The 15,031-nt window shown below is 37.0% G+C and overlaps 2 protein-coding genes across 2 annotated transcripts; one reads left to right on the forward strand and one right to left on the reverse strand.

The window, feature by feature from the left end:
- Positions 1-22: 22 nt before the first annotated feature.
- Positions 23-3,424, forward strand: tpgs2 (tubulin polyglutamylase complex subunit 2; the record flags this gene model as incomplete). Its single annotated transcript, XM_084387612.1, has 7 exons — positions 23-187; positions 799-878; positions 976-1,063; positions 1,277-1,408; positions 1,524-1,634; positions 1,755-1,918; positions 3,203-3,424. The coding sequence occupies exons 1-7, from the start codon at positions 112-114 to the stop codon at positions 3,422-3,424; spliced, it is 873 nt and encodes a 290-aa protein (XP_084243738.1). The 5' UTR covers positions 23-111.
- A 518-nt stretch (positions 3,425-3,942) lies between these two features.
- aqp7 (aquaporin 7) lies at positions 3,943-11,410 on the reverse strand. Its single transcript, XM_084387610.1, has 6 exons — positions 11,129-11,410; positions 7,976-8,102; positions 7,740-7,877; positions 7,529-7,647; positions 7,222-7,439; positions 3,943-4,376 (listed from the first exon to the last, which is right to left on the reverse strand). The coding sequence occupies exons 1-6, from the start codon at positions 11,261-11,263 to the stop codon at positions 4,184-4,186; spliced, it is 930 nt and encodes a 309-aa protein (XP_084243736.1). The 5' UTR covers positions 11,264-11,410; the 3' UTR covers positions 3,943-4,183.
- Positions 11,411-15,031: the final 3,621 nt, after the last annotated feature.

Consider the following 15,031-nt stretch of genomic DNA (forward strand, 5'->3'; position numbering starts at 1 on the left):
ACCGCAATGTTTTGGTTCCGCGTGCTTGGTAACCTCAGCATCCGTCAGTGTGACTGCAGCAAGAGAATAAATGTCATAGAATTATATAGATGCTTTTTGTGTTATTTTGGAATGGAGGAGATAAAAGATGAGAAGACATTCAAGGTGTTTGTAGATAGACTCACCCTCGGTATTACTCGGGTTTTGGGTGAGTGGACGATGTTTAATAAAAATAATTGTAGACTGCATCCTATAATAGGCTGCATGCCCTGCTGAAGAAAACATCATGGCTAGCTGGTCTCCCGGGTTGGTCTGGTTTTGGGTTCGCGGTAGTGGATCAGGCTATGAGGTCAGCTGGCGACCAGCTTGGCTAGACTGGGAGACCATCTTAAACCAGCTAAGACCAACAAAGCAGCTTAGGGTGATTTCATATTTTGTGAGTGTGTATGTGTGTTCTTGTTTAACCTACACTGAGAGGACCAAATGTCTCCATAAAGACAGTTAAACGTGAAAATGTTTACATTGTGGGGACATTTGGCCATGCCCCATGAGGAAAACAGCTTAAAAATCATACCAAGTGATGTTTTTTGAGTTTTCTGTGATGTATAGGTTTAGGTTTATTGGTAGGGTAAGTGTAGGGGAGAGAATATACAGTTTGTACAGTATAAAAAAATGTACGTCTATGTAAAGATATAAAAACAAGTGTGTGTGTGTGTGTGTGTGTGTCTTAGCACTAATGCAAACCAAGTCAGATTTCAATGTTATTACATACATATGCATGTATGTGCATGATTCTTTGGCATATTTTCTGCTTGACAGAGAACCTCCCTGGTGTGCTGGATGTACGATTTGCAGAGAAAGCCCCTGCAGAAAAGAGATGCCTTCTCTCCTGGGAGCAGGTATGGAGGTATTTCAATATAACAGAGAATATTCTCAAAGCTGGTCTTTGATGTGGGTATATTTATATCAGGTGTGTTTTTCCTGTGTGTTCTCCAGAAAAACAACTGTGTTTTGCCGGAAGATCTCAGAGATTTCTATCTCACAACAGACGGCTTCATGCTTGCCTGGAACTCCAAGCTGGAAAGTGAGCACCCTGAAACATGCACTGATCAAACAAAACCCATTACAGTGTGGTTAAACCATAACGATGCTTTAAATTTAGCCCTATTATACTGCTTTTTTATATCTGATCAGTGTTTTACTTCTGTGACCACATCATTATACATCATTTTTGGATTTTTTGATATTATGGTTACGCTTTTATTATAAAATACTATTCATGCTTTGTGTCTTCCAGATGAAGTGGTTCCAGTGGGATGCATGGTGATAAACAGTGTTGCTCAGCTACGACCCCTGATTCAGTCAAATGTATATTCCCTTCCCAATGCACCTACCTTAGCTGATCTTGACTTCGATGATGACTTACAGGGTGACATTTTCTTTCATCTTCATCTTTCTTTTCTTTCAATTGGCATTTTATCTTCATTTCATTGCATGCAAATTTGCATGAATTATATACCCTATGTCATGTCTTTTTTTTTTAGAATCTGATGGCCCTGAACAACCTCAGTTTGATTGTCGTTGTCGCATATTTGAGCTGGACCACTGCAATAGTAATGGCAAAGTCTGCCTTGTTTACAAGAACTGCACTCCAGGTGATTATGCATCCCACACTTAATCCAGAAGGATATGAAGAGTTAGCATACAAAAAAGGTTTAGGCTCTATCATTTTAATCTACCATCTGGCCCTGTGTCTGCTGGCCCGTTCTGTTTAGGTGTAATGGCCCAGCAGTGTGAGGTGTGGTTCTTGGACCGATCACTTTTCTGGCACTATCTCACCCCCTCCTTCACTGCCTACTACCGACTTATGATCACTCATCTGGGGCTTCCGGAGTGGCAGTGTAATTTCACTCCGTATGGCCCCAGCCCACAAGCTAAGGTCAGCATTATCTATTCTGTTCTATCAAATCAGAATATTTAAATTATTATTATTATTATTAAAATATTATGTTGTTTTATTTAACTAAAGTCTACACAAAATGTTTTCTAAAACATTAATATTCTTACTATATGCTTTTACACTGTGGTTTTATTTGGTGGCAGATACAGTATATATGGATACACTTTTTTTTTTTTTTTTTTTTACTGCCAAAACAAATTGAATTAAAGGAGATGTGTGGATTTTTTTCTGTTAAAAAATACTTAATAGCCTTTGGCTCCCTTATTTTATTCTGTATATTTTATTTAATATATGCAAAATATAAAGTAACAATCACTTCATTTACTTTAAATGGCCTGTTTTAAATACACTACCATCTGTAGTAAAAGTGTGGAGTTGGTAAGACTTTTTATTGTTTTTGAAAGAACTCTCTTATGCTCACAGCTCACTGATGCTGAATTTTTGGACCAAATATACAGGAAAACAGTATTATTGTGAAATTTTTATTGCAAATTAAAATGACTATTTAAATAGATTTTATTATTTATTCCTGTGATGGCAATCACAGCATTCCAGTCTTCAGTGTCACATGATCCTTTTAATATGCTGATTTAGTGCTTAAGAATTATTTAAAAAAAATTATCTTTGTTGAAAACAGTTATGCTGCCTAATATTTTGTTTCATATTTTTGTGGAAACTCTGAAAATAATTTATTTGAAATATAAATAACTTTTAATAATTGAATGTGTGCTTGCTTAATAAAAGTATTAATTTCTTTGAAGAAAAAAAAAAATCTTACTGTGCCCAAACTTTTAAATGATAGTGTTAGGGAATTTACAGTTAAAGACCCAAGGACCAGATATGATTAATGAAGAACAGGAGTTAGGTGTGCAGTCAGTTTAAGACAAGAGTCAGAATTATAATAAATTAAAGAACATTTTTACTAAAGATAGTTTGCAGAAAACAAGTCAGTCGATCTCCAATAATGCCACTTGTTCCTTAACCTGTCACCAAGAATACTTACACACACACACACACACAGACACAAAGCTTCTTCAAGGTTCGGATTTGGTCAGGCTCTAACTATCAACAGGAGGCTCTTCCCAAAACATCCAGATAAGGTGTTCTTTCAGTGAGAGGAAGCTTTAATATAGATAAGCAAAGTAAATGCTTTAACTGTAAATGCTTTTAACAATGACCCTTGTGACCTATAGTTATCATGGTGAGCTAGAAGAACAGATATATATATATATAAGCAACTTCTCCATTGATTTCTTGATACAGCAATGGGCCGCTCTCTACCAACCACTGACGTTCTATGGTGATCCCTATCTTGACACATCCAGTGAACCTTTATTGAACAAGCTGGACCCAGCCAAGGCATTCCGCGGCAAGGCCAAGCCACCCACTCCCAAGAAGAAACAGCCAGCGCAGGTCCCAGCGAGTGGCGGCAGTACAGCCAAAGGACAAGGGGTCTCGTGGAGACACAGCGTGACTAAACGGTGACCCGGCTGTCCCAACAAATGCCCACTGACTGTTCCCATAGTAGGGCTGGGTGGTATGACAGTATATATCGTTACCACCGTAGAAAATGTCAACTGTAACAGATTTTTTCAGTGGGCGTGGTTAACTCACATGCAGCGTGTGTGAGACTGAGACACTGAGATTTGTCAAAGAAACATGGAGAAAGCAGATCAAGAGGAATTACGTTTTCTAAAGGGTTGTTGTTAACGTGATATTTTCGGGGGGAAAGGCGCAGCAGTCAAGCAGTGCAGCACCCGGACAGTTTAGAGGAATGCACATGCTCGCAACGGGGCTTACTTGACAACAATATATCAATATCATAACGAATAGAAATAAGCTTAAATAATGTATCTATCCATCTCATAGCGCCCACCCCTACTGTACAGGCGTGTTGACTGTTCTTTTGTCTAATGCTGAGCATTTATCATGACTTGAGCAGCTTAATTTCATCTACTGATGCCCATAAGTCTGTGTGAGTGTGTGTGTATTTATTAAAGATCAAACATGAACAATCCTGAGTCCTGACATTCTTCAGTAGCTTATTCCTCTATAACTCAAAAGGTAGTACTGTAGTACACACTGGACTGAGAAAGTTTGCCTGAAAACATTTTACCCCATAGGCTTTTCAGCCATTATCCATGTTTTATATTATTCCTGTAAACATCCCAGCTGCCCTCGTTAGAAATGGCACTTTCTTTCTTTGGTCTCTGTAAAATTCTTGGTCCTTAACTTGAGCAGGTCTCACACAGATATCTCTGTACTGCCATTCCTGCACTTTTCCAAAGGAACACATTCAGGATCTCCTGTAGACTGTGTCTGAGTGCTTTTAAGATCAGGGTGGTGTAGCTCTACAAATGCTTTGTAGATTGAAGCCCCAGTCACTCCACCAATAAAGGGGGCCACCAAAGGTACCCACCACCATCCATTGCCTGCCCTGGAAATACATTGAAGCAACACTTTAATTAAATGTAATCAAATTATGCTGTACTGTTACTGTAATTTACACTTTCAAATTAAATAATAAATAATGTAAAAAAAAAAAAATTCTAATTATTCTTTCCAATAAATAAAAATGTAAAATAATATTTTATATTTTCATGTAATTAAATGTTTTAATAATTTAATAATTAAACAATATTATTTATTATTAAATAAAGGTCTTAAAAAAAATTGTACATAGTTTTACATTTTTACAGTGATCATACACCAAATTTAGGCATACTACTTTAAATGATTTTTTTTTTTTGTTACATATCTGATCTGATAATTGTATTTTTTTTTTCCCTATTGTCAACTTTTGAGTAAAATCACAATGGATTTTTCTTTAATCAATGTCTGATTAAATAATAATGTAATATGTATTATGTCTACATAATTTTAATAATTCAATATTATTTTAATAAACAATCATGTAAACATAAAACATTAATATTTTTATTTTTAGGCATACAACTTTTATTAGTTAACATTAGTTAAGTATTTATTTCAACATTTACTAATGCATTATTAAAATCAAAAGTTGTATTTGTTAAAGGAGAACTCCGGTAAATTTTAACATTGAGCTAATTTTTTTGTACATTTGGAGTGCTGTCAGTACAGAGAACAACGACAAAAATCGGTGTTGCCTACACCGAGTTATCCTCTTTTTAAAATTTGCACCCTGTTGACTTCAATGGGGCAAGTTTTAAACCTGCTTTTAGGCTCTTAACATCCTTGATGTGTCATTACAAGTGCACAGGTCATGTGAGTGATTCCTTCGGAGTGAACGCGGGTGAATCTGACTGCAGTAGATGTGAAAGATATTAATAAAAATGATGTTTATTCAGCCAGCGCACATACCTGTATTTACATCCTGTTTTCGGTCGAAGTCCACAGTAGTCGATTGTCGAGTTCACGCGCGTGATCATAGGTACAAAACCTTGCCCCATTGAAGTCAACAGGGTGCAAATTTTAAAAAGAGGATAACTCGGTGTAGGCAACACCGATTTTTGTCGTTGTTCTCTGTACTGATAGCACTCCAAATGTACAAAAAAATGTTAAAATTGACCGGAGTTCTCCTTTAACATTAGTTGATGCACTGAGAACTAACGTGAATGACTGTTTTTATTAACTAAACTAACATTAACAAAGATTGATAAATACTGTAACAACTGTACTGCTCATTGTTAAGAGGGGTCATATAATGGTACATACACTTTTACAAGTTGATTGTACTGAAATGTGTGTTGGCAGTGCCTGTACACAACCATCATAAAATGATAAAAATCCATCCAGTGGTTTATATGTTTTCCCCCGTCTCAAATCAAGCCGTTAGATTTTGTGACGTCACGAAATCGACGCCCCTCCCACGATTGTTGATTGACAGCAGCGTTTCAACACAGACCCGGCCACGCTCATGAGCGAGCTGTCAATCATAGGCAAACCGGCGCGGTCATTGTTGATACGCTGGAGCACTCTATGAGCAGAATGGCGTCTAAGCGATTGTGGTGTTCTGTTCTTGGGTGTAATAAGGAACACAGCAGTCATGTTGATGTTCCTAAATCCGAACCGCTGAAGACGCAGTGGCTGAGTTTTGTTTTCGAAGGGAATATTCCCCACGATCAACGTCAATGCTTTCATGTTTGCGCAAATTATTTCACACACCAGACTGCTTTACAAACGAGGGTCAGTATAAAGCTGGTTTTGCTAAGAAGCTGCTCCTGAAAAAAGGATCCGTACCAACTATTCGTGTTCCTGCTGCACCTCCAGAAGAAGAAGTGAGTGTAACGTTTTATTAACCTTTATATTAATCTTTATATTAATCTTTGCAAATGGCTTGCACGCTTCACGATGAATGCAGCTAAGGTTTACACTCGGTACATTACGGCATGTTTTCTATGTACGACGTTCTCAATATAATTCATAATCCCACGTTTATAATGAACAACGCGTTATGGTAATTGCATTATTGTGTTAAAAACGGTGTACGCACAGAACAGAGGGGCGGGGTGAGCAAAGCTCATTATCATTTATAGACACATGCACTTAAACGGCATGCTGAAAACAGAGCTGTTTTTGACCAGGTAAAATGAGTGTTTTCTTACAACACTAATGAGAATTTTTAATTAAAGTATATTACAAAATTTTAATTTAGACCCTAAAGAATCATATTGGCTTGTACAAAAATGGCATTATATTACCCCTTTAATCCATTAACTAATGTTAACAAATGAGACCTTATTGTAAATTGTTACCAAAATATTTTCCTGTTAAAGATCTGATCTGATAATTACGGGGCCCCTAAAGCAGGGTTCCTCAAATCCACTGTCCTGCAGAGTTTATCTCAAACCATGAACTCACTTACCTGCAATTTTCTAGTAACTCTGAAAACTTTGATAAGCTTTGTTCAGGTGTTTGATTAGGGTTAGAACTAAACTCTGCAGGGCAGTGGCACTCCAGGATCTTGAGAAACATTGTGTTCGCTTGCAAAATGTTTGCATTCCCCTGAGAAACCTTTTGAGTTCTTTGCGTGCGAATGCAAAGTTTCTCAAGGGAACACAAAAGCATTGAAATATTTTTATCCTCCCATCCAATTTTTTTTTTTTTTTCACCATGTCCCTTAAGGTGCTCTCTAGATAACTGTGACTTACTTTATCAAAATCCAAAACATAATTTCAAGTGATGCATATCAATAATTCAGGGTTATTGTGGCTGAAAATGCTGGAGGTATTGCAAATCATAAACCCTGATCCAAACAAATATCAAAGAGTGTTTTATAGCTTGATTTTATATTTATTCACCTGAAAACCTCCATGCCCCAACCTGCCATCAGTGTGAAGACTCTTGGCCCTAGATCTCGTGTGGGATTGATGGCATAGCCGCTGTTGCTCCCCATAGAGACACCAATGAGCAGCACCACGAGCCCCACACCAACAGGCTCACCTCCAGCCACAGCCGGCTGGTTTCTCTGGTCTGCCAGAGCCATCAGACACAGCAACAGCATGGCGGTGCCCACAACCTGATTCGGAGAATTAAAAAATATCTTCCTCTAAATGTGCTTAATGGGTACAGTTGAGCAATATTTTTGCACGATTCATTTTGAAATACCTGGTCGAAGAATCCAGTGTAGATTGAGATGTAAGGTGCTGGATATGTGGCAAAGATCCCAGCTGTTGCTTTGGGACCAGACACAGTGAAATTGCCCCCACAGTAATGATGTATAGCATCTATAAAGCACAGTACAGATGTGAGTGAAGAAACCTTGTGGCAATTTATATGAACTATTCCAACACTAAGAACAAAAATAACTCCTTCTCACCGTAATAAAGTGAAAAAATGGTCCCGGCAGCGAGGAAGGAGCCCAGAAACTGGGCGAAAACATACAGTGGCAGCATCTTCCAGCGCAAACGACCGAACACACACATTGTGAACGAAACAGCTGCATTCATATGAGCTCCTATGCGATGGAGTAAAACATATTGCATTATTAATTGTCATTAAAATGGAAAGCAGTGAATTAGGAGAACTCTGACCTTGGGGACAACAGGGTCTCACCTGACACTTTTCCACCAATGTGCACACCCATAGCCACACTCAGTCCAAAGCCTATATTACTGCTGAGGTAATCTCCGAAGAAACCATTTCCTGTGACCACTTGTGCAACACAGCCAAGGCCAAACACCTGGAATTCAAAAATAGTCTGTCAGAGAAACTGAATATGCTTATCATGGATGATGTGCAGCTAGACAGGAAAATAAAACCCTGATTCAAAACTTATTTCATGGCTACTTCTCAGATAAAAAGTGAACATTTTATGAATGAACATATGATAGTTGTAACTAAAGAGACCACAATTAGACATAAATAGAGTTATTATTGTTAACTAAAACTGCAAGTAAAACTATGGTGGTCAAAAATGACAGCATTTTTTTTTTTACTTCAATGAAATTAATGCTCTGTATTTTAGTTCAATAATGTTTTTAATTTAATATTTTGTAATTTTAGGGGATTTTGTGGTACTAAATTTAATTTATGGAATAGTTTTGATCCATTTATTGTCCGTTAACCACTTAGCATAGCAATTCAATTAAAAATCTTGAAATCTTGAATGCTTTGGAGCACAGTCTTAAGTTTGGTCTCTTTTTAAAGATGACACTTGGCAGAATATTGCTTAAGTGAAAGGTTTAAAAGGTGGAATTTAAAAAAAAGTTATAGAAGTTTAAGTTTATTATTATGAAAAATGCATAAAAAATACTATTTTAACATTTTATATGAAATATATATTTTCCAAATAATAGTTTAACAGAAATAAATAACAGTTTTACTCTAAAACTGTAAGAAAACCAAACCCATAAATCTAAACCAGTTGTGTTCCAAATTTGAGCTTTTGTTCCAAAATTGTGTTACTTTATCCACTACAGTAAAAGACCTGGGTGTTGTCTTTCGAAAATCATATTTCATATGTTACAAGAACAGCCTTTTTCCACCTTAGAAACATTGCTAAGCTACGTAACATGCTATCTGTTTCTGATGCAGAAAAGTTAGTTCATGCATTCATGACCTCGAGACTAGATTACTGTAATGCATTATTAGCTGGTAGTCCTGCATCCTCAATAAACAAGCTACAGTTAGTCCCAAATGCAGCTGCTAGAGTTCTTACTAGGTCAAGAAAATATGATCATATAACACCAATTCTGTCATCTCTACACTGGTTACCTATTAAGTTCCGTATCAATTACAAAGTATTACTACTGACGACCTATAAAGCCCTAAATGGTTTAGCTCCTGGGTATTTAACGGAACTTCTATCGCCCTACAATCCATCGCGCTCTTTAAGATCACTAAATTCGAGCATTCTGGTCATTCCTAGGATATCTAAGTCCACTAAAGGAGGGAGGGCGTTTTCACATTTAGCTCCTAAACTCTGGAATGGCCTTCCTGATATTGTCCGAGGCTCAGACTCGCTGTCCCAGTTTAAAACTAGATTAAAGACGCATCTCTTTAGCCAAGCGTCCGCATAATACTACATTTTATACTACAGTTGAATCATATCGAATGCATTAATATTATGAACAGCATCTATGCTAATTATTTCCCATCTGCTTTTCTGTCGTTATCTCGGGACGCTAGTCCCGAGGTAAATAGAGTTCGTCAGTTCCAGTTTGTATCCAGCCTCACATGGAACCTTCAGATGCCCCAACACCCGTGAAGTCTACTCGACGCCTGTGAAGAGACGACTCAACGCTGGCGATATTTATGCCCTAAATTAATACATGATTAACTAACTGTATTTTTCTATGTACATTTCTGAAATGCACTTTCTGTAAGCTGCTTTGAGACAATATGTAATGTGAAAAGCGCTATACAAATAAATTAGAATTGAATTGAATTGAATTGATATCTAAAAAAAAAAAGAGCTTTCAGTAAGATCCAATATTGGGTGCAGTACCAGACGTTTCCACTAGATGAAATTAATTTCCCATTTGTTTCCAATGCTATCATTTTTACCGCGGACAATACAAGTGTGAATATTTTTCTCAGGACCATTTAACCTTTTCGAATCATGTCCATAATTGTGTGTGTGTGTGTGTGTGTGTGTGTGTGTGTGTGTGTGTGTGTGTGTGTGTGTGTGGCAAAGTGGCAAAACCTTTACCAAACTTCATACCATTCCGATGAAGTAAAAAATTCAAAAAAAAAAAAAAGTACAACTTTTTCCAGTCAAAAATGGCCAAACAGCACCAGGGTTAAAAACATTGTTGTTATTTTAATTAAAGATTAAACCTCAACCTAAACAAAAATTAGAAGTGTTACATTGGAAACTATCTGAAATCAGTTTAAGTTGAAGCACTAAAAGTACTAAATGGAAATCAATTAAAACTAAAACTGAACTAAAACCAAAATAAAAGGTAACACATAAGGTTTTATTTGTTAACATAAGTTAACTACATTAGTTAACATGAGCAAAGAACAATACTTCTACAGCATTTAATAATCTTATTTATTGCTAATCTCAGCACTTATTAATCCATTTTTAAGATCAAAAGTTGTATCTGTTAACATTAGTTAATGCACTGTGTGAACTTTTGTATTAACTAACATTCATAAAGGTAAAAAAAATGCAGTAAAAACATTTGTCATCGTTAGTTCATGTTAGTTAATGCATTTTCTATTGTTAATAAATGAGACCTAATTGTTGAACAAAATTGAAGTAAAATTAAAATGAAAACTGAAAATATAAACACAAAAGCTAATTCAAAATATTAATAAAACTATAATAGTGTATGAATAATATTAAAATAAAACTGGACTGATTACATACTCAATTTGGAACATAGGTTTCGCAAATGACTGGGCAGTTAGCATTGCTGTTGGCCAAGTTTTTGCAATTGACATGGTCACATTGATTTCACCTGATCATGGAAAAAAGTATGTCCAGCCAGTTTTTCTAAGAATAGAATATATGTAGCACATGGTCTGACGCCAATCACCAATGCACTGACCACAGCCTACTGACCTGACTGTGGCTATGTGATCCAAAGCATTACAATGACAAGTACACACGCTGAAGAATTAATAATTCAATGAACAACGAAAGAAATCATCAGTAAAATACTCAACAGTAAATTGTTTTCCATGCTTGGCATCATCACACAGTGACAATTATTCCAGCAATGAACATGCAAATGAGCCACTATTAAACCATCTCACCATCATGATAAATGTGCAGAGGGTCTCTGCCAGGACCACTCGAATGCATTCGTTCTTGATCTTCAACATGGATAACACAGTAGGTGCCATATGGCCTTCAAAACCGTCCTCCATTATGTTGACTTCCTGTTTCATTTCCTCTCGCTCTTTTTCTGCAAAGGGCTCTTCTCCCCAAAGTTTGCTATTTAGGTTTTTTGAATGGTTGCCATTGAACGTGTCTAGATTGTACTGCAGTGTTGGTCAGCGATGTCTATTTATATGAAGTCTTTGCCCCTCCCCATTACTCATGCATGTACCCATTGGTACAGGGAGAGGGAGCGGGACAGGAAATAGACAAAAAAAACCACAATGACAGCAGTATCACGAGTTATTCAAACTTTCAAATGGTCCATCAGTATCAATTATAATCCTGTAATATATCATATATATGAACTCATATGTTCTTACTTCCAATTTAACCTCACGCATGTGTATGTATGCAAACTGTGATTTAACACATTCGATTTCACAACTGAATTGGTTCAAAGTCTCAGCTATATTTTCAACTGTCACGTGTTCTGTGTCCTTGTTAGTTGCCTCAGTTTCCCATCAGCTAATCATTCTGTTTAGCTGTGTCTGTTTAGCTCCCTCATTTAGTCTGTGTTTTTATTCTACCTGTTTTGTTCAGTTATTTGTCCGTTCTTGTCTTTATCATGTTTGTTGTGTAATGTTGTTTCTACTCCAATTAAAGACTCATTTCTAATCTCCTGTATCGTGTGATTTATATATACACCCACGCCTGACAGAAAAACAGACATGGATATACCAGCTGAACACATAGACAAAAGCGCGCCTACACGGTGTGAGTCCTTGGGTGAATTTCGCCACTTTTGTGGAGTTGGTGAACAACAGAATGGCATTATCCATCGGCCCCGCTAAGGACAACATCACCACCCCCACTCCTCTGAGCCCAGAGACTGCACGGATACAACGCCAGAGCCATCTGCAGATGGAGGAATTGAGTCTGACACGATGAACAAGCCAGAGACTACTATTAGTACTGAGCCACACATTGCCCCTGTTCCTAAACCACAACTAACGTCGAACCAGGAGTCTCATTTATAAATCTGTGCGTAGGAACCTTACTAAAAGTGTACGTGCGCCGAAAGCCAAAAATGGCGTACGCCAAAAAATATTCAGACTTAGGCTAGTTATTGCAAAAAATAAAATAAAGGAATTGTATTTGGACTCTCTTTTTATGTAATGTTTATTTAACTAGGGAAACTAAGTGTAGCAGACGTAAATTTACATTTGATACAGTAACAAATGTGAGGAATTTGCCTCCTCACTTTAAAACACCACTGCACACCACTGATATATGTCCACACACCTGACAAAAACCTTATTTGAATAGTTTGAACTGATTTGTGTAGCTACTAGCTATTATTAATAGACTTGAACAATCAAGCAATTCGTATCATTTACTCTTCTTTGCACTCTGTACTCTCATAATCTATCATATAGCCTATATACCTTGTGCATGTTATAAAGATAGTTTATCTCTAAATGGTTTGTATTAAGGAATGAAGTTTTAAGAGATAAACAGCTAAAACAGCTAATAGCTGACCAAAGTACAACACAATAGTGTGTGTGTGTCTGTGTGTGTGTGTGTGTGTGTGTGTGTGTGTGTGTGTGTGTGTGTGTGTGTGTGTGTGTGTGTGTGTGTGTGTGTGTGTGTGTGTGTGTGTGTGTGTGTGTGTGTGTGTGTGTGTGTGTGTGTGTATAATTTTAGTAATATTTTGCTTTTATTTTTATATGTTCAGATAGATTATTATTATTATTATATATTTCATTTTCAATTAGTTCAATTCAGTGAGTTATATTTTTCTTTTTTATGTGATCTTGTCATTTTTATTAATCTTTTTTCCAACTATTTCTAAATATTTTTTAATTTATTTCATTTTTAGTTTTATTTCAGTTATACTTCAAGTTTTTTATCTAGTAACACTTATTAGCTGGTTAGCCAGTTGCAAAATGGATAGGTTTTTTATTTATTTTTATTGTGAAATTAAAGGTGCCATTAGTTAGGGGATTACAGGACCAGATATGAATAATTAAGACCAGGAGTTAGAAGTGCAGTCAATTTAAGACAAGAGTCAGAATTAAAGCAACACCGTGTAACTTTTGCTCTCGGGGTCCCCCTACAGTTGGGAAACAGTATTGTCTTCTACTACTGTCGTAAAATCTGTCATGGTTACACCAGGGGATACACGTGCATTTGTTGACAAGCCGATACCCCCGAACTCTGCAGAAGGAGTTCTCACGTCTTGGGCAGACTGCCTGCGTTGCGTGTGAAATGTCTGCAGGTACAGTGGCATATATTTCAGCATGTCATATGAATATAATTTCATGGGTTTTATTTGGCCAAAAGATCGCGTAGCTCACGTTTACAAGCCAGCGTCATTAAAGTAGCCTATTGGCTACTGTTTTACAGAATGGATATGCTAATTCAATTCAATGTTTGTGTTGTAGGTAATGGCCATATATCGTCAATATTATAATATCAAGCTACCATAGATGAATCTGCAAGGTTGAAAAATTGATTTGCATTATAACCTGAGACAAGACACTTTCACCAGAAAAATAAATAAACAAACATGACTATCAGCCTGCAGTCATTAGGCTAGTTAGCCTAAAAGATTTAATCATGTATTATTTACTTGCAAGAATGTAGCCCCTACCAAACTTGTACACGCCGTTTAGACATAGGCTTACTTCTGACTTTTTTTTTTGTCAATATACTTACTTGTCCAACAGCATGACGGCCAAGTCAGCATCGGTCGGGCACCCCTCCTCCTCCTTTAGCTCATGCCAGCGAGCGAACGCTGGACCAATATTGATCCTCGTCCGGCCTTAGATTTTATGGTTTCGTTGCTGCTTCGGCCATGACAACAGCATACACACGCTATACCAGCCGGGAAACAAACGCTAGTTGGGCTCTCACGTCCAAATTTGAGGAAATGGGGGGTGGGGGGTGAGGGGGAAGTGAGGTATGCCGTAAAACAGTCGAATTTTGTAGGGTTTTTTTGTGCTCGGGTTACTACCCGAACCCCGAAGTTCCGTAGTGCCAGTAAAAGCGATACAGACCCCGTCAGGCTATGGCAGACGTGTCATTCAACCTATTTTAAGTCGATGTACCATCACAAGAGTCTTGGAAATATATTTTGAAGGTTGAAAAACTACATGGTGTTGCTTTAAATAATTTTTAACTGGAGATAGTTTGCAGTTTCATCAGGCAGAAGTCAGCTTAAGACTCACAAGGAGTTCGTAGGCCACCCCGTTTACAGTTACAAAGATCACAGCAATTATACTCTACACCAAGGTCTAAGCTACGTCCTTGCTTCAGGTTAAATGATTCTGATTGGCTAAGAAATAGATAAACACAGTAAATATCTACATATAAACTGATAGAATGAAGCATATCTCCATTGATGCGGCTGACACTCGGACCCTGAATTTAGGCACTTCTTGACCTTCCAGGTCGACGACACATGACCCTACAAGAGTGATTACTGATAGGCTGTCTGTCACCTGCAAAAATTCAATCATGATGAAAAAAAAAATCATCCCCTGACTGACATTACTACTTTTTACTCAAGGACCTTGTCAGAAATGTAGTGGAGTAAAAAGTATATTTCTCTTTCAAATGTAGTGAAATTAAAATAAAACGTTTCCAGAAAAAATAATACTCAAGTAAAGATAGTCAAAAAGCGTATAGAGTAAATGTACTTTACTGTCCACCTCTGATGACAGGGACCCCGTTGTAACATCCTATAAGGTAAAAAAAAAAAAAAAAAGGAGAAGAAAAACATATAGTCGAGAAGACTAGTAAATAATATTCACATTATTCAGATATTGGTTGTT

Source organism: Rutilus rutilus (genome assembly GCF_951802725.1).
Source record: "Rutilus rutilus genome assembly, chromosome: 18".
NCBI classification, from domain to species: domain Eukaryota; kingdom Metazoa; phylum Chordata; class Actinopteri; order Cypriniformes; family Leuciscidae; genus Rutilus; species Rutilus rutilus.